At 38.9% G+C, this 19476-nt stretch overlaps 2 protein-coding genes across 5 annotated transcripts in view; both read right to left on the bottom strand.

Moving 5' to 3' along the window:
• LOC113018117 (low affinity immunoglobulin gamma Fc region receptor III-like) overlaps positions 1-19476 on the bottom strand; it is a 41356-nt gene that overhangs the window by 12227 nt on the left and 9653 nt on the right. The gene's annotated exons all lie outside the window — the stretch shown is intronic.
• On the bottom strand, positions 1550-19052 carry LOC145425685 (programmed cell death 1 ligand 1-like). 3 transcript variants are annotated; one of them, XM_080298978.1, is made up of 5 exons: positions 18527-19052; positions 17991-18380; positions 15235-15600; positions 2841-3173; positions 1550-2602 (listed from the first exon to the last, which is right to left on the bottom strand). In XM_080298978.1, exons 3-5 carry the CDS (start codon positions 15287-15289, stop codon positions 2460-2462), a joined length of 531 nt encoding a protein of 176 aa, XP_080155104.1. In that variant the 5' UTR covers positions 15290-15600; positions 17991-18380; positions 18527-19052; the 3' UTR covers positions 1550-2459. The 3 variants fall into 3 exon arrangements, with proteins under 3 accessions (XP_080155104.1, XP_080155103.1, XP_080155102.1); XM_080298977.1 differs by lacking the exon at positions 17991-18380; XM_080298976.1 differs by lacking the exons at positions 15235-15600; positions 17991-18380; positions 18527-19052 and adding an exon at positions 14438-15208.

The following is a 19476-nucleotide window of genomic DNA, read 5'->3' as shown; positions in this document are numbered from 1 at the left end:
TATTACAAAATAATTATTAAAACAGGATGTGGTTAGTTTGTGATATTACCCATTTTTCTGACCTAAATTTATTGCTTTTGTGCTTAAGTTTGATTACCAGGCTGGTGGGTTTCACAATTTCCCAAACACTTTGCACATGACTGGGTGGCATTAGCAGTTTATATCCTGTGTGATTTATGTATTTGTTTTGTTTTTTAACAAAAATGTCAAGAAAAACTCTATTTTGATTAGACTGAAGATTTAAGCTCACTGGGCCCATCTGACTTTCGTGTTTTTTAAGTGGGCTACAGCACAGACTCTGGCTGGTTTATCAGAAGAAGTTGCTGATGTTAAATCAGATAAATCTACAGATTAAATGTAAATTAGTAGAGTAATGAGTTTGTAGAGAAATTTATGAAGTCATTTAAAATTAATCTGATGCAGAACTTGATATTCAATAAATTGAATTGAACTTGGCTTCAGTGCTGAAAATAAACGTGGGCCTGTTTTCAATTCAATGACAATTTTTACATTTTTTACATTTTACATTTTTACTCTTTGTAAACATCAGCCATTCAGCTGCTAGAACAGTAATCAGTGTGATTATGTGGGACACCTTTCATCCTGCAGTTAATAGTTTAGATTCAGCCTGATTTGTTTTTCATGTCTTCTCCTCCATCATCAGTTATCAGGAGAGCAGACAGTCAAAGTACAAGAATTCAAACAAACACAGAGATTCTACTTACAGAGCAGACACAGCACAGATGTTTCCTTCATCGTCCTTCTCACTCATTTGAGCTTTTTTTCATTTCTGTCACTGACACCAAGTAAAGTCCACCCTCTTCCTCTGAGCACCAGCTTTCTATTGGTTCAAACACAGAGGTGGTAACTCATGTTTTGCCTTGTCTAAAGATAGAAGTGAATAGAATTATTTAAATATACATATCAGTGAAAAAGCTCAAGTGTAGATTTTTTTCTGGAAATAAAATGCTGTGGCTTAAAGCTGCCACACTAACACACACGACCAGAAGATCATGAGTGTTTTAAGATCATCTGATTATATTTGATAACTTTGATGGAACATTTAGTATTTATTTATTTATTCTCCCAAATCATTTATATATATGGCCACTAGAGGGCGGTGTTTGACCTTAAAGTCTATAACGATACAAGCAAATTGTCAGTGATGCTTCTAGTTTGTTTCGCTAGTTCTCATTAGCAGTCAGTTCCTTCATTTTTACATGTATTATATTGCATTACTTTTTAATTAGGTAATGCGGCTACATTAGAGAGCTTTAAGGGGGCTTTTACTGTGAAAGTGTTGCAGGTTGCACGATGATCAGATAGCAGACATGTAGATGAGGCTGATATAGAGAAATGATTTTAGAATATGTTCATGATCTAATCAGGAGCTCACCTATAACAATTCAGTGTTTTGCTCCAGTACTTAAACACCACAAACTTAACAATGACATCATCTTAAAAACTGGAATAACTGGTTAGTCCGAGTTTTGAGTTCAAACTCTGCTGAACTAAGTTAAAAGAATGAAAAGACAACATGCCATAAAAATGTTTTCAAAACTTTATTGTCAATAAACAGTCACAAAAAATAAATAAATTGATTAATTAATAACATTTGACCTGATTTTGAAATGTAGACTGCAGTAACAGAGATGCATTCATGGAGAGAAAAGATCAGAGAAAACATCTAAATCTGCAGTTGCACTGACGAAACACATAACACTGTACATTATAACACTGTACAATATAACATTCATTCAGTTGAAGATGATCAATAAATCCTAAACACTATCAGGCAGATCACTGATTGTTTATAATCCACAGTAATCCATCGTTTCTTCACCACATGCAGTGTTTATGGTGCAGGTTGGTTCAGTCAGTATCAATAATTATACTGTAACAGCTGATCTCTGCATGGGGATTAATTTGTGTTGTTCAAACCTCACAGAACCAGTTTGATGTCACAAACAGCTGAACCTGAAGATGAAACACACTCAGTGACTCTGTTATTGTAACATAAAGGAGCTGAAGTGACAAATAAGGAGGGCAAACCAATGATGAACAAAGTCTGCTGACAATCACAGATTTGTTTAAAATGAGTTCACTCAGAAGCTGAATATTTTATTTTGAAAAACGTTGATCTTGTTTGATGTGTATTTGTTTGATAATGTGACCTCCTGTGTTCTCCATATATGAAGTGAGGCAGAAATGAAAACAACTTTAAGACTTGAAACTTACACTGGGATGAGCAGCTAACCTGATAAAATAAGTCACAGATTTCAATGCTGTAGGTTCATCATGTGAAATTTCATGTAACAGTCTAAACAAGTCTGATGAAAATCAGAGAAATGTGAAATCAAAAATAAATATGGACGCGTTTGATGTCCCTCTGATTGAGGTTCAGCATTATTAGTTTCTTTGTCTTAAAATCATCCTTCTTGATTTCAGTGAAACAGAATTTAGGACTGTGATGAGCAAGTAGATTCATAGTTCACCTTCTTAACCTTCTTCTGTTTTCGGTAGATCAAAAAAGCAACAGCAACAAACAGAAGAACAGGAACTGAAAGACCGATGATGAGTCCAACAGACCCTCCTGTCTGACCTGCAGGTGAGAAACAGGTGTGAGGTGTCAGCTGTCAGGTAGGTGATGAGTGAAGAACAGAACAGAATCCATTTCTTCTTCAAACTGCTGTCAGACATTATCTACTGCACTCTGATCACATCACTCAGACCAGCTGCTTTCTACAAAGTCTCATCAACAACATCTTTAGAAACAAACATCAACAAGCAGGAAGCAGCTTCACCTCTGATCACACACACACTCAACTCTACTCACTCACCTGGAGGAACAACACTCAGGTAGATGATGCTGATGGATTTATTGTTCGTCCCTTTTGTGAAGACACGACACTGATATGTTCCAGTGTCATTAATCGTCACATTCTTCAGAATCAAAGACATGTCTCCATCCTTCATCTGTCTGTCCTGCAGATCCACCCTGTTCTTAAAAGATGGATGCTGGTTGGTGGTATCAAAGTGCCCGTCCCGGTACAAAAGGACTTGTCCAGACTCCAGGTCAGTTTTGCTCCACGCTACAGCTGTGATGTTGTTGTTTGGAGCTCGACATGTCAGAGTGACGTTCTGTCCATATTCAACTGTGATGTTTTTCTGGGCTGAAAGAGGAAACAACACAGAGCAGAGAGGTTAAAGGGGTTTGTTTGTTTTTTTGTTGTTGTTTTTTTTTTTTAATCAACTTTTTAAATCTTAGATGGTTAATTGAAGAACTCTATTAATGATCCAAGTGTAGAGACTAAGCCGACACTTGAATCCATTGAGGTTGGCGGGAGTTACACGATGTCACTAATATGCATAAACTTAATAAATTAAAACTTATTAAATCTGATATTGTCCAATAACTCCAGCAATACTTACCATAACAGCCCAGCAGTCACAAACTGTTTGCTTTCTCCTGATCAACAACACACCTGGGGCAAATTAGTTTTCAGTTTTATTTGTCATATGCAAGTTAGCACAGGTCAACATTGCAATGAAATGTATTTGAGCAGAAGACAGTCACTCAGCAGTAGAAAAAAACTACTGTGATGTGCTGGCAAATTACGTGTGTCTACCTTACAAACCTTCATGTAAACACACCATAACAAAAAAAACTCAAAAGGTGACCTCTGGCAGCAGACATAAGGTACTAACCCAAAAATGGCTCCTACACCAAGAAAAACACATCCTGATAATAAGTGAACATAATGTGTGAGAGAAAGCAGCCTCTCATTATAAGACACTGTGAGTCTCTGCATGCTGCCTTTATGTAGCTACAGCTGTTTGTATACACTGAACTAAAAGCTTTGTAGCTGCATACTGACTCCTGAAACTACAACACATCACACTGACACACACATCACACTTCTTTGTCTCTGTGAGATCTGATCACACCGACATGTTAGGTCCACAAAGACTCCACCCAGCCTGTATTTGTATGTATTGTATGTACATGTATTTGTAATGTATTTGAGCAGAAGACTCAGCAGGAAAAAAAAGTAAAGAGAAAAATATTAATAAAATATAGTAAAAGAAAAAAGATTAACAGTTATCAGACTAAACGTATACGTGGGTGTGTGTGTGTATATATAAACACTAGTGAGTAAATAAAGAAAATGTTAAATAGGAATGTGACTACATTTTTTAGTGGCAGTTAGTGCAGTATTGCACTTTTTTAAAATCCTAATACCGATAAAGTGAAGTGACCAGTGCAGATTGTACAGAGTACTTGTGCAGTTGCAGCTTCTGAGTGCGTCCTGTGTTGTGTGTGTTTAAGTGTTGTGGTTGAGGTGTCGTATGGCTTGATGGTAGATGTGCTTTCCGGAGGCATCGTTGAAGATGGATGTCCTGAATGGCAGGAAGCCTCATGCCAGCGATGTGCTGGCAAATTACATGCGTCTACCTTAAAAACCTTCATATAAACTAGAGATGGACCGATCCGATATTACGTATCGGTATCGGTCCGATAATGACCTAAATTACTGGATCGGATATCGGAGAAAAATAAAAAATGTAATCCGATCCATTAAATATCACGAAAGCACCTCACAAAACTTGCAACACGCCGTAACTCACCTCAGAACGTTAGCACGTCGGAGCAGTATGCATCACGTGATAGAGCGGTTGTGGCATGCGGGACCTGTCGGTGGTCTGGATAGCATGTGGAGCTTCGCTAGCAACCCGGCATTTCATCTCCGACAAAGTTATCCCCGAGAGAAGTAAAGCAAGTGTGTAAGTCCATCTCTGAATGTTTGTAAAGCATTCCTGCGTTAAGCTTAATAAGCGACTGCCTCTCGCTCTCCGGCTGCTACTTCAATCGTGAAACTGCTTAATGATCAGCTGATCGGCTTTTCTGTCGTGAGTCCGTCTCTCTTGTTTGTTTTTGGCCCACTTTGCACTAGAGATGGCACGATACCACTTTTTTATGTCCGATACCGATACCGATATCATAAATTTGGATATCTGCCGATACCGATATGAATCCGATATAGTGTTTTTTAATCAACAAAACTGTTTTTTTAATATCTTGCTGCATTTTGTATAAGTTCATACTCAAGTTTAAAACAACAACTACACTAAAGCTATTCTGTTATACCTGTATGCAAAAAAAAAATTTCATAGTTCAGCAATACTGATCAATCTAATAAACTTAAACCTACACCATCCTCCCTATTCTGGTATTTTAAAGAGTACTTAGCATAAATATTAAGCAACCTAACTAATAGGGTTCCAACTCCCAGCAACAACAAAAATAAATAAATAAAAAATAGGGAACCACCCCTCACGCTCCACCTCATGATGCTTAATCGACGTAATCAACCTTAATTTGATGCAGTGTGAAAAAAAACATGCACAGAAATCAATTATTTTTCAAGAAATATTAAATAGATTCAACATCTTTCTTCAACAAAATTGCAGACTGCACAGATGGTACCTTCCCAAAGGAAAAAGTACTATAGCTTACTAGGGTATATATATTAGACTTAATAGTTACTATATACAGTAATTGATTTCTATTCATTTTACATCAAATTAAAACTTTGGGTGTCAGATAATTATTTATTAAAAGCTAGACATTTTAAATGAGAATAAGAAAGAAAAGTATGTCTTTGTGCCCCCTTTTCCCTGTTAATGCCCTATCAGCCCCCCTGGCTAAACTTTGCTAGATCCGCCCCTGCACAGTTACCAGCCGTCAGCTACGTAGAAAAGATCCTCGAGTAGAAAGTAATATTAAATAAATTCTAACAACAGCTGATCAAGCTTAAACGTGCTGCTGTTGTTCAGCCGCTGGTTTCCTCTTTCTGGTGCAAAATGGGCCAAAAGCAAACTAGAGACACGGACTCGCGACAGAAAAGCCGATCAGCTGATCGTTAAGCAGTTTCATGATTGAAGTAGCAGCAAGAAGAGGCAGTCGCTCCATATATCGTTTGTTAAGCTTAACGCAGGAATGCTTTACAAACATTCAGAGATGGACTTACACACTTGCTTTACTTCTCTCGGGATAACTTTGTCGGAGATGAAATGCCGGGTTGCTAGCGAAGCTCCAAATGCTATCCAGACCACCGACAGGTCCTGCATGCCACAGCCGCTCTATCACGTGATGCATACTGCTCCGACGTGCTAACGTTCTGAGGTGAGTTACGGCGTGTTGCAAGTTTTGTGAGGTGCTTTCGTGATATTTAATGGATCGGATTACATTTTTTATTTTTCTCCGATATCCGATCCAGTAATTTAGGTCAGTATCGGACCGATACCGATACGTAATATCGGATCGGTCCATCTCTACTTTGCACCAGAAAGAGGAAACCAGCGGCTGAACAACAGCAGCACGTTTAAGCTTGATAAGCTGTTGTTAGAATTTATTTAATATTACTTTCTACTCGAGGATCTTTTTCTACGTAGCTGACGGCTGGTAACTGTGCAGGGGCGGATCTAGCAAAGTTTAACCAGGGGGGCCGATAGGGCATGAACAGGGAAAAGGGGGCACAAAGACATACTTTTCTTTCTTATTCTCATTTAAAATGTCTAGCTTTTAATAAATAATAATCTGACACCCAAAGTTTTAATTTGATGTAAAATGAATAGAAGTCAATTACTGTATATAGTAACTATTAACTCATTCACTGCCAGCCATTTTCAAATCAGGTAACTCCCCACAATGAGTTAAGTCTAATATATATACCCTAGTAAGCTATAGTACTTTTTACTTTGGGATGGTACCATCTGTGCTGTCTGCAATTTTGTTGAAGAAAGATGTTGAATCTATTTAATATTTCTTGAAAAATAATTGATTTCTGTGCATTTTTTTTCACACTGCATCAAATTAAGGTTGATTACGTCGATTAAGCATCATGAGGTGGAGCGTGAGGGGTGGTTCCCTATTTTTTATTTATTTATTTTTGTTGTTGCTGGGAGTTGGAACCCTATTAGTTAGGTTGCTTAATATTTACGCTAAGTACTCTTTAAAATACCAGAATAGGGAGGATGGTGTAGGTCTAAGTTTATTAGATTGATCAGTATTGCTGAACTATGAAATATTTTTTTTGTATACAGGTATAACAGAATAGCTTTAGTGTAGTTGTTGTTTTAAACTTGAGTATGAACTTATACAAAATGCAGCAAGATATTAAAAAAAACAGTTTTGTTGATTAAAAAACACTATATCGGATTCATATCGGTATCGGCAGATATCCAAATTTATGATATCGGTATCGGTATCAGACATAAAAAAGTGGTATCGTGCCATCTCTAATATAAACACACCATACCCAAAAAAAAAAAAAAAAAAACTCAAAAGGTGACCTCTGGCAGCATAAGATACTAACCCAAAAATGACTCTTACACCAAGAAAAACACGTCCTGATAATAAGTGAATATAATGTGTGAGAGAAAGCAGCCTCTCATTATAAGACACTGTGAGTCTCTGCATGCTGCCTTTATGTAGCTACAGCTGTTTGTATACACTGAACACAAAGCTTTGTATCTGTATAATTCAGTTCAGTTCAGTTCTTTTTTATTTCAAACATATACGTTCACCAACGTTTCATAAAATCATTCCATACAGTTGTTTGAAAGGGAGTAGGCAGAAGTAGGGCTGGGCGATATGACCCAAAATTCATATCTCGATGGATCTATTGTTTGCCAACACAAAGCAGGCTTACAGTGCATCACCCCTCCCCCCGCTTGGCCACTCAGACCACAACCTGGTTCTTCTCCACCCCACCTACACTCCTATGGTGAAGAGGAACCCCCCCCCCACGAAGAAGGTGATAAGGGTGTGGTCTGAGGAATGCACTGAGGCCTTAAGACACTGTTTTGAATGCACAGACTGGCAGGAACTCTGCAAGCCTCACGGTGAGGACATCGGCGCCCTCACTCACTGCATCACGGACTACATTAATTTCTGTGTTGAGAACACTGTGCCTACCAAGAAGATACAGTGTTTCTCAAACAATAAACCGTGGGTCACCCCAGAACTGAAGGCCCTGCTGAACAAGAAGAAGAGTGCTTTCTGGTCGGGAGACAAGGAGGAACTTAAGAAAGTCCAAAAGGATCTTAAATACAACATCCGAGAAGGCAAGGAGTGCTTCAGGAGGAAGATGGAAAACCAACTCCAAAAGAAAAACGTCAGAGAAGTCTGGAGGAACATGAAACAAATCTCTGGACATTTCCAGGACAATGGAGGAGCCACAGTGTCTGCTGGCCGGGGGTGGGCTAATGACTTGAATCTGTTTTTTAACAGATTTGACAATGGCCCACTTATCACCTCTCCCACCCCCCAGGTTCCATTAACCCCCCTTCATTTGCCGCCGCCCCCCCCCCCCTCCGGGTGCAATGCCATTGTCACCTGAGCTCTCCTCTCACCACAACTCTGCTTCACCCCTATCCACACATCTATCCACAACAAAGCGAGCCCCACCCCCCACTCCAGCCCAGCCTCACATCTACTTCACAGCTGATCAGGTGAGAAATCAGCTCAAGAGGACGAAGGCAAGGAAGGCAGCAGGTCCGGATGGAATCTGCTCCAGACTGCTCAGGGACTGTGCAGACCAGCTCTGTCAGGTGGCCCTGTACATCTTCAACCTGAGCCTGAGCTTGGAGAGGGTTCCTGAACTGTGGAAGACTTCCTGTGTGGTTCCGGTGCCAAAAATCGCACACCCCAGGGAGCCCAACCACTTCAGGCCTGTTGCCTTGACTTCTCATCTGATGAAGACCATGGAAAGGCTCATTCTGCACCACCTTCAGCTACTGGTGGGCTCAGTGTTGGACCCCCTGCAGTTTGCCTACCGTTCTGGAACTGGGGTGTATGACGCTGTCATCTACCTGGTACACCGATCCCTCTCTCACCTAGAGCAGGCGGGGAGCACTGTGAGGATCATGTTTTTTGTCTTCTCCAGTGCTTTCAACATCATCCAACCCGCACTACTGAGAGGGAAGCTGGAGGGAGCTCCAGCTTCCCTCCCTAGGCAAAAAGCTGACTGCATGGACCATCGACTACCTTACCAACAGACCACAGTATGTGAGGCTCCATGACTGTGTGTCTGAGGTGGTAATCTGCAGCACAGGGCCACCACAGGGCACGGTTCTCTCACCTTTCCTGTTCAGCCTTTACACTTCAGACTTCTGTTATAATTCGGACGATTGCCATCTACAGAAGTTCTCAGATGATACAGCCATCATTGGATGTGTATCAGACGGGAATGATCAGGAATACAGGGGGGTCATCAGTGACTTTGTTGGTTGGTGTGAGACCAACATACTCCAAATCAACACCGGCAAGACAAAGGAGATGATCATAGACTTCAGGAGGAAGTCACCCCCTACAACACCGGTGAACATCCAAGGGAAAGACATTGAGATAGTGGACTCTTATAAGTACCTGGGTGTTCACCTCAACAATAAACTGGACTGGACAACAAATACAGACGTCCTGTATAAGAAGGGCCAGAGTCGACTCCACCTGCTGAGGAGACTGAGGTCCTTCGGAGTCTGCAGGACTCTGTTAAGGACATTCTATGACACTGTGGTAGCATCTGCCCTTTTCTATGCAGTGGCCTGCTGGGGGAGTGGATGCACGGACAGGGACAGGAGCAGGATTGACAAACTGGTGCGGAGGTCTAGCTCCGTGCTGGGATGTCCCCTGGAGTCTGTGGAGGTGGTTGGTGAGGGGAGGATGTTAGTAAAGCTGACATCCATCATGAACAACCCACATCACCCACTGCATGAGTATGTGAGTGGGCTGAGCAGCTCCTTTAGTCAGAGACTGAAACACCCTCACTGCAGGAAGGAGCGCTTTCGCAGATCATTCATCCCAACAGCAGTTAGACTCTATAACTCCTCAATCACGATGTCATAAGTCACTGGACACTGTGAACATCCACGGTCACCACTTCATGCATAATGGACCTTCCATGACCTTCCAAGCTATATAGTTTATGTCTTCCATATTTCCAACCATATCCATAATCACATACTGTGTATGCTACCATTGTATATAGTGTATTATCTTACTTTTTTTCATTGATTGTACTTAATTGTAGTTTTGTATTTCCTTCATATATCTGTACCTGAGCTGAGGTGACGCAAAAATTTCCCCGTTGTGGGATCAATAAAGTCTTATCTTATCTTATCTTATCTTATCTTATCTTATCTTATCTTACATAAGTGATGTGTGATTTCCAACAGGCCTTTTGATCAATGATCACACCAAGAAATTTTATGGCATTAACCCTTTCTAGATATATATTATCGACACAAATTTCAATGTTAATGTTTTTCTTATAGTTTCCGAATAACATAAATTTTGTTTTATTTAAATTTAAGGACAATTTGTTTCTATCAAACCACTTCTTTAATATCTTTTACTCCTGTGTGATCACCTCCAAAACCTGTTGAAATTCCGCACCTGAACAAAGTATATTGGTATCATCTGCAAAAATTACAAACTTTAGTATCTTCGATACTTTACAAATATCATTTATATACATAATAAACATTTTCGGACCTAATACTGATCCTTGAGGTACTCCACATTCAATATCCATCAATTTAGATTTAAACTCATTTATTTGTACATATTGCTGTCGATTCATCACATAGCTGTTTATCCAATCCAGTACCACACCCCTGAACCCATATTTTTCCAGTTTGATTTTTAGAATTTCGTGGTCAACAGTATCAAATGCTTTTTTTTAGATCTAGAAAGACTCCTAGTGCATACTTCTTGTTATCCATACATTCTGTTATTTCTTCCATTAAATCCATCAATGCCAAAACTGTTGATCTATTATTTCTAAACCCATACTGGCAATTTGCCAACAAATCATGTTTATCCACAAAGCTATCAAATCTTTTTAGAAATAGTTTTTCCAGTATCTTAGAAAACTGGGAGAGTACCGACACTGGTCTATAATTTGTAAAACAATGCTTTTCAACTGATTTATAAATGGGAATAATTTTTGCAACTTTCATTTTTTGTGGAAAAACCCCTTCCTGGAAAGACAAATTAAAAATATATTGTAGTGGTTTTACAATACCATCAATTACTCTCTTTACCGTTACCATATCAATATCATGACAGTCAGTACTCGTTTTGTTCTTAAGTCCACTGACAATATCATATATCTCCTTCTCTTCCACTGCTCTTAAAAACATTGAACTTGCATTCCTTTCAATGTTTCCGCCAGGCTCCCTTTCTATCATATCAACCTTTATTTCCGCAGCCAGTTTTGGCCCTATATTTACGAAAAATTCATTGAATCCATTTACTACTTCGTTCAATTTACTAATAGTATTTGTCCCTTCCATAAAATACCCAGGGTAGTCATTAGTCCTTGGTCCATTTTTTATTATACTATTTAATACCTTCCATATCCCTTTCATGCTATCTTTATTATCTTCTAACTTTTTGATGAAGTATTCTTTTTTTTACAAGTTCTCATTATGTTAGTTAATTTATTTTTATACTTTTTATATTTCTTTTCAGATTCTGTAGTTGTCTTTTTAATGAATTCTCTATATAAGGTAGAGCTGGGCGATATATCGAGTTTTAAAAAAATATCGATATATTTTTATACGAGATATAAGATGTGACAATATCTTTTATATCGATATAGTCTATGTTACGTTAAAGCTATACTTGTGGAGCCGCAAGTTTGCCTCTCTTTCGTCCACTTTTGTCTTTACGCAACGTTACTCGGCCTCGCCCCTCCTTCACTGAACACAACTCCCCCTCCTCCCCCATCGCTTCACCTGCAGGAAGCGACAAGACGGACACGGCAAATCTCCGTTAATGAGTTACTGCGCATCGACCCGTGCATGGGGCTGGACGCCGTCAACGTGTTAGCTAGCTAACCACACTAACGAGCTAACCACGCTAACGCCATGCAGCCCAGAGGCGCTGCACAGCCTAAAATCCTTTCATTTTCTCAAAAGTTGACAGCGCGCCTTATGTATGAATTCTGGTTGTGCTTGATGGCTGCGAACCGATTTTATGTGGAACACGGCGCTCAGCAATCTGTCAAAAAATGTTTTAGTACGACTTTGGTAAGCTACGGAGCTGCACCGCTTGATGGATTGTCAGAGCATTACGGCTACCGAGGAGCCTCGCGGAGTGATACGTACTGTGCTTCAACGTAATATTACCCTACTGTGTATAAGGACCATAAATGGCACCTGTTAAGAGACGTGGTTACGAAGAGGATTTCAAACTCAATGCTGTCAGTCACAGAGTAGAAGTTGGGAACAGAGCAGCTGTGAAATCTGTCTTTGTTATTGTGCTCAGCGTCTTTTAGTTTACATTTTGACTGCACATTTGTGAGCTTTTTGTTATGCACAAAAACAACATTGTTTTCTTTTATTTATGGAGCATTATTATTTAATAAATGCTCATAATTTATTTTTGAGTAGATTTTATGTACATCTGTGCTGTATGTTAATAAAAGTGCCTGTGTGACATCTGGGACACAGCTTTGACTAAGAACTCTCTTTTTGTTCTTACTTTATGGCTTTAAAAAAAAAAAATCGAGATATATATCTTATATCGCCATCTAGGTAAAAAATATCGAGATATGAATTTTGGGTCATATCGCCCAGCCTTAATATAAGGTGTTCTTTTTTTTATTTTTTAATTAATATAACAGGCATTTTGCAGTCCCTTGGTCATCCATGGTCTTCCTGCATACTTATCTTTCCTGTTGACTTCAATAAGTAGGCTGTTTTCCTCTAATAAGGCCATGAATATGCTTAAAAAAGCCTCATAGGCTTTATTGACATCCTTGTGTTTATATACAATAGTCCAATCTTGTTTTATTAACTCGTTTTTTGAGACACTGCATTGTCTTTTCTGTTCTAATTGTTTTATATATTGCCTTACATTCATTTCTATGAACTTCATAGCAACAGTCATAAGCTACAAAAACTGGTAAGTGGTCACTTATATCATTTATCAATATCCCCCCTTTTATATTTTCTTCCATTACATTTGTAAAAATATTATCTAATAGAGTTACGCCATGAGTGGTTATTCTCGTCGGTCTTGTTATCAGGGGAAATAATCCCATACAATACATTGAATCAATAAATTCTTCAATACTCTTATTATGATTTGGGTTCAATAAATCAATATTAAAGTCTCCACAGATAAACATTCTTTTCTGATTCAGATTTGTATACAAGTCCTCCATAATGTCCTTAAAAGTCTCAATCTTTGACCCTGGTGTTCTATATATGCAACTGACAATCATATATTTCTGTTTTTTCATATTTATTTCCACTGTTATACATTCCATCACTCCATCTACCACCCTCGTCATTCTTCTCATTTTTTCAAACCTTAAATTTTTATCAACATAGAGTGCCACCCCACCTCCTTTTTTATTAGTCCTATCTAAGTGGAGGAATTCATATCCCTCTATCTCAAAATCCTCTTCTTTTCCAGTGTTTATCCAAGTCTCTGATATTGCTATCACACCAAATGGTTGATTAAACTGTGCTATATATTCTTTAATAAATTGAAAGTTTGCATATAGACTTCTACTGACTTCTACTATTGAAATGAACCATGGTTATATTCTTACCCGGCTCTAGGTTCCTATTAAATTGTTCCATTGTATAATAATTACAGTCCTTTAACATTTTGGTAAAAAAAAATTACAGTCAGGATCTATATTGCTATCATACCCCAGTGTCCCAGTTTCAACATCCATTTGATTTGTTACTTGAAATCTGTCAGACATCTGACTTTATTATATATCTTATCCACACACCATCACCTTTAACAATGCTTTGTCTAAGCCAAGTACCAACCAATTTGACAATTCATTGAAAGTACCATCGACCATCCCAATGCTTTGCCTTACATTTTATCAGCCGTATTTTTCTAATTCTGTCAGCTCTTTAATGACTAAGACCTTTGCCTGCTCCGGTGTTCCATTAAACTTAATGAACACCTTACAATCTGATGTCCAGGTTGACTGTATTTTCTTCTGTTTTGTTAATAATCTTGCTTGTCTTGCAATATCTGCGTTTTTCTTGATTAGGTGTTCATTAACATACACATTCGTTCCTTTCAACTTTCTTCAGAAGCTCTTTCTTCTGCTTCCTATTAACAAATCTTATAATAATGGCAGGTTTTTGATTCTTGTTTTTCCTTGGAAGACTCCTAACACTACAACACATCACACTGACACACACATTACACTTCTTTGTCTCTGTGAGATCTGATCACACCGACATGTTAGGTCCACACAGACTCCACCCAGCCTCGTGTCTCCTTCACAAACACGGAAAAACTGAATCAATATGAAAATAACTCTTCAGGAAATGTTGTTAACATGTAAACAGACTGATGCTTTTCCTCTCTGTCCCACAGAGTGAATCTCACCTGCAGAGACAAACACGAAGAGGCCGACAAACAGCAAAGTCGAGCAGAGCGACGCAGTCACAGCAGACATTTCCGTGTTCTTCAACTCCGACGCTTCGATTGTTCTAAACGTCTCAGGATGGTTTTATTGAAATAACTGAACCTGAGTTTAAATCCTGACTACATGAGATTAAATTTAAGGTTTAAATGATCCTGAAAGTCTCTGACTGAGAACAGATCAGACTTTTTAGACACTCGTTCAAACTCAATACGTCCAAGTCGTCGTCTCTGAAGGAAGTCACGTCAGAGTCACGTGTGTTTACGCTGCTGTAGGGTGACCATAAATAAGTGCGTCATAACTAAAGCGGTGAAATCTGAAGCAGGTCTGAGTGTTTAACAGGTTCAGTTCTTGAATGATCTCCACAGAACAACACAAACATCTCATCATCAACCATCAGCTACATACTAAAGACCATCATCAGCCAAAGGACTTCAAAATGACGTCACTGTATAAACATGTATATTGTACTATGGAGGAGGCAGCATTTAGCTGTAGCCTCCATCAAACCACAGCTGATCTGGAGAACTTTGTCCACCTTTGATTGTCTTTAAGTTGTGTTGGAGCCACAGAGAGCAAATCTTTGTTCTTTATGGAGAACCAGTGAGGCTGTTTGGACTTTCCTATAAAATATTAGCGCTAAAAAAACACAATTTACCAAACACACGTGACAAATTCTCATCAACATCTTTAGAAACAAACATCAACAACCAGGAAGCAGCTTCACCTCTGATCACACACACACACTCTACTCACTCACCTGGAGGATCAACAGTTAGGTAGATGATGCTGATGAGCTTGCATGATTGCTTCATCCAATCGGACCGACTCTCATATGTTCCAATGTCATTATTTGTCACATTCTTCAGAATCAGAGAGGCGTCTCCATCACCAATACAGTCAACCTGGACATCAGATTGTAAGGTGTTCAGTCTGAGCTGCAGATCCACCCGGTACCTAAAAGATGGATGCTGATTTGCTGGTTCATATCGGCCATCCCGATACAAAAGGACGTTTTCTGGCTCCAGGTCAGCTCTGCTCCACTCTACAGCCCTGGTGTTGGTGTTTGGAGCTCAACACGTCAGAGTGACATTTTGTCCAGACTCAGCTGTGATGTTTTTCTTGTCTGAAAGAAGAAACAACACAAATCAGGGAGGTTAAAGGGATCAAACTGCAACTGTTCACTTCTAAAGCAGCATACAACATAAAGGACAATTATGCTCAAATTCATTACAGTCAATGCAATATGATCACATCATATTCAAAAAGTCATTAAAATTCATCCTTGATAGTTGATGTGGAACTTTCAAAGTGTTCTTTCTCTCATCCATCCACTTTGCATCTCTGCAAAGTTTCAATTTATCTGCATAATTTAAAGAATCCACAGCATCCAGAGTCATTTGCAGTGAGGATGTAACACTGGTAACAAGATACCATGTTGGCACATGAAGAGGATCACAGTGGAATAATTACATCCTTAAATTTAGTTACAGCACTTTAAGAAAGACACTAGATAAGAAAATACTGTCATTATATCTATTCCTCACTGTTGTATAGGTATTATTTTAAATTTAAATGTTATTTGGATATTATCAGACAAGAGACGGTTTTCAGGAAATAATGTTAATAATAATAACAACATTTTTAGTATCTACATGGATGTTAAAATCAGCCACAATTATCGTTTTATCTGAGCTGAGCACTAAATCAGATAAAAGTCTGAGAAATCAGACAGAAACTGCGAGGAAGGGCCAGGTGGACGAGCAGCCTCTCATTATATAACACTGTGAGTCTCTGCATGCTGCCTTTCTGTAGCTACAGCTGTTTGTATACACTGAACTAAAAGCTTTGTAGCTGTATACTGACTCCTGAAACTACAACACATCACAATGACACACACATTACACTTCTTTGTCTCTGTCACAGGGCTGGATGTAATGAAATGTTGTTAGAGTAGCATTGAAATCAAATGGGCAAAATCAAAGTCGTTTCTTTACACATATGCAGCTTTTACATAGTGTAATATGCCTTAAAATGTAACCAATGATTGTGACTTTTTTGTACAACCTTTTAAAATTCAGGAGCAGATCTACAGAGGTGGCATGGAGTGGCATGTGCCACCCTTAATAAACATTGTCATTTACAAAACTATGGTGGCACTCGGTGTGGCAAAAGATTATATCAGGGTGACACATGCCACGTCTGTAGATCTGCTCGTGACGGTGTACTGACTCCTGAAACTACAACACATCACACTGACACACACATTACACTTCTTTGTCTCTGTGAGATCTGATCACACCGACATGTTAGGTCCACACAGACCCCACCCAGCCTCGTGTCTCCTTCACAAACACGGAAAAACTGAATCAATATGAAAATAAATCTTCAGGAAATGTTGTTAACATGTAAACAGACTGATGCTTTTCCTCTCTGTCCCACAGAGTGAATCTCACCTGCAGAGACAAACACGAAGAGGCCGACAAACAGCAAAGTCGAGCAGAGCGACGCAGTCTCAGCAGACATTTCCGTGTTCTTCAACTCCGACGCTTCGATTGTTCTAAACGTCTCAGGATGGTTTTATTGAAATAACTGAACCTGAGTTTAAATCCTGACTACATGAGATTAAATTTAAGGTTTAAATGATCCTGAAAGTCTCTGACTGAGAACAGATCAGACTTTTTAGACACTCGTTCAAACTCAATACGTCCAAGTCGTCGTCTCTGAAGGAAGTCACGTCAGAGTCACGTGTGTTTACGCTGCTGTAGGACGACCATAAATAAGTGCGTCATAACTAAAGCGGTGAAATCTGAAGCAGGTCTGAGTGTTTAACAGGTTCAGTTCTTGAATGATCTCCACAGAACAACACAAACATCTCATCATCAACCATCAGCTACATACTAAAGACCATCATCAGCCAAAGGACTTCAAAATGACGTCACTGTATAAACATGTATATAGTATTATGGAGGAGGCAGCATTTAGCTGGAGCCTCCATCAAACCACAGAGAACTTTGTCCACCTTTGATTGTCTTTAAGTTGTGTTGGAGCCACAGAGAGCAAATCTTTGTTCTTCATGGAGAACCAGTGAGACTGTTTGGACTTTCCTATGAAACATCAGTGCAGGAGTCTCTCAGTACATCTGTTTACAGTGAGGACGAAGAAGCAGGCACAGAGAAAACATACATCACTGTAATCAGAGTACAGGAGAGTAACTGAGTACACTTCCTGTTTGTGATTGAGGTGATTTTCTTCTTTATATTGTGTCAGATAAAGTCTGACAGCTTTTGGTTCTTCAGATGATGAAACACATTGAATTCCTTTAATTCGATGTGTTTTCACAGACGAAACCAGCCAACAGTGAATCAAATGTTTTACACTAACGTGACATGATGTTCATCTAACCAGCAGAACCAGTGAGTGGTTACAGTAACGGGTTAATCCACTAACGCTCACAGCTTCAGTCAGCCTGTCAAATTACTTAAAAAACTGAAAGACGTCATTTTAAACACTTACTGTTTTTCTGAAACACTGAAACACTCTTCTGATCACCAGAGTGGAAAAAATAAAATGATCTCCTGACAGATAAAAGAACTGTGAGGTCAGTGTGTCCCATCGGTTTTTCAGTAGGTGAAAAGGAAGCTACTGAAGTTTTGTTACAAACAAGTGAAAAGTTACTCAGATGTAAATATTTGACAAATAAAAAAAATCAAATCAAAAAAAATGTAAAAGTTTAAAATCCCAAAGTAAAGGTGTGTCTGTATCAAACAGCTGCAGACTAAACTAACCTGTTTCCCTGTCAGCTGTTTTATATCAGACATCTGTGACCTGCATCAACACTTTCATGCCCACCTTTGTTTGTCCTGTTTGAGCAGCTGCAAGTCCAGTCATGTGACAAACAAATACCTCAAATAAAAAAGGAAAAGAAAGAAGTATAAGAATGAGAACCTTTTTCCACTAACACTGGTAGATATAAAGAGAAATTCCCACTCCACACTGTCTGTGAAATTACAGAAACTTGGTAAAATTATTACAAGCTCATGAACACTTACTGTTGTTCTGAAGGATCTCTGAAACCCTCAAAAACTCTTCTGATCGTCAGGATGGAAAAATTAAAATTATCCAGTGAAAGATATTTTTTAAACTGTGTTACGTCCATGTGTCCTGTTGTTGTTATTTGTGAGGTCAAGAGGAACTTCTTTAAAATTTTATCCTCACAATCCAAAAAGTTTAAAAAATTAAAAATCTGAAAGTAAAGAGACCTCTGTATTGAACAGACACCAACGAGGAAATGCACCTGTATTTCCTTGTTAACCTGTTTTACAAGACAAATCTGTGTCAGCAGCATCACCATAACATCCAACTTCTCCTTCTTCTTATTGGCTGTTAGCTCATGTGTTTGACGAATCACAGTGAAAGCTCTTTCAGTGATCTTAGTTTGATCCAAACAAAAGAACTGGAAACGACAGCCATACACAGTCCAGCAGCTGCTGTCAGCACATATTAATGATGATGATGAATTTTACTGTCAGGGCTCACAGACGCTCAGCAGTGAAGGTTTTAGTTGATATGGCTTTCAAAAGTCAAAGCTGTGTGTTCAGCAGAAGAGTGTGGGTGGCAAAGATGCCTGTTTGTGTCTCTGTCAGTATTCTGGACAAACTGGCTCAGCAGTGAGTGTCAGCACATGTTGCTCAGTACAGTTTTGTTTCTTGTCTTATCTGTTGTTTCTATTCATGAACTGTCTGATTAAGTGATTTGATTCTAATCTCAGTGCAGCAAAAAGTCAAAGTCAAATTTGTTTAAATGGCACATTTAAAACAAGGTGTTTTGACCAAGGTGCTGTACAATTAAGATAATCAAAAGAAATAGAAACATAAGAAGACATGATAAAAACTTCTTGGATGTTGTAGTTTCTGTGTTTTTGAGTCCATCGGGGTCTGCTTGGTCCAAATCCAGGGACAAAGAGCAGATTCCAGTGATCAGACTGATGCTCTCTGTCTCT

This window comes from Astatotilapia calliptera, chromosome 3 (assembly GCF_964374335.1).
Source record: "Astatotilapia calliptera chromosome 3, fAstCal68.1, whole genome shotgun sequence".
Classification (NCBI taxonomy): domain Eukaryota; kingdom Metazoa; phylum Chordata; class Actinopteri; order Cichliformes; family Cichlidae; genus Astatotilapia; species Astatotilapia calliptera.
The sequence above is the reverse complement of the archived record's forward strand: the minus strand, read 5'-3'. Positions and strand labels throughout refer to the sequence as shown.

Coding starts and splice junctions, on each gene's coding strand:
- LOC145425685 (XM_080298976.1), bottom strand. CDS start 14,507: ATGTCTGCTGTGACTGCGTCGCTCTGCTCGACTTTGCTGTTTGTCGGC. Junction 3,174..14,437: donor CTTCGTGTTTGTCTCTGCAG/GTGAGATTCACT, acceptor TTCCTCTTTCAG/CCCAGAAAAACATCACAGTT. Junction 2,603..2,840: donor CCTGAGTGTTGTTCCTCCAG/GTGAGTGAGTAG, acceptor TCTCACCTGCAG/GTCAGACAGGAGGGTCTGTT.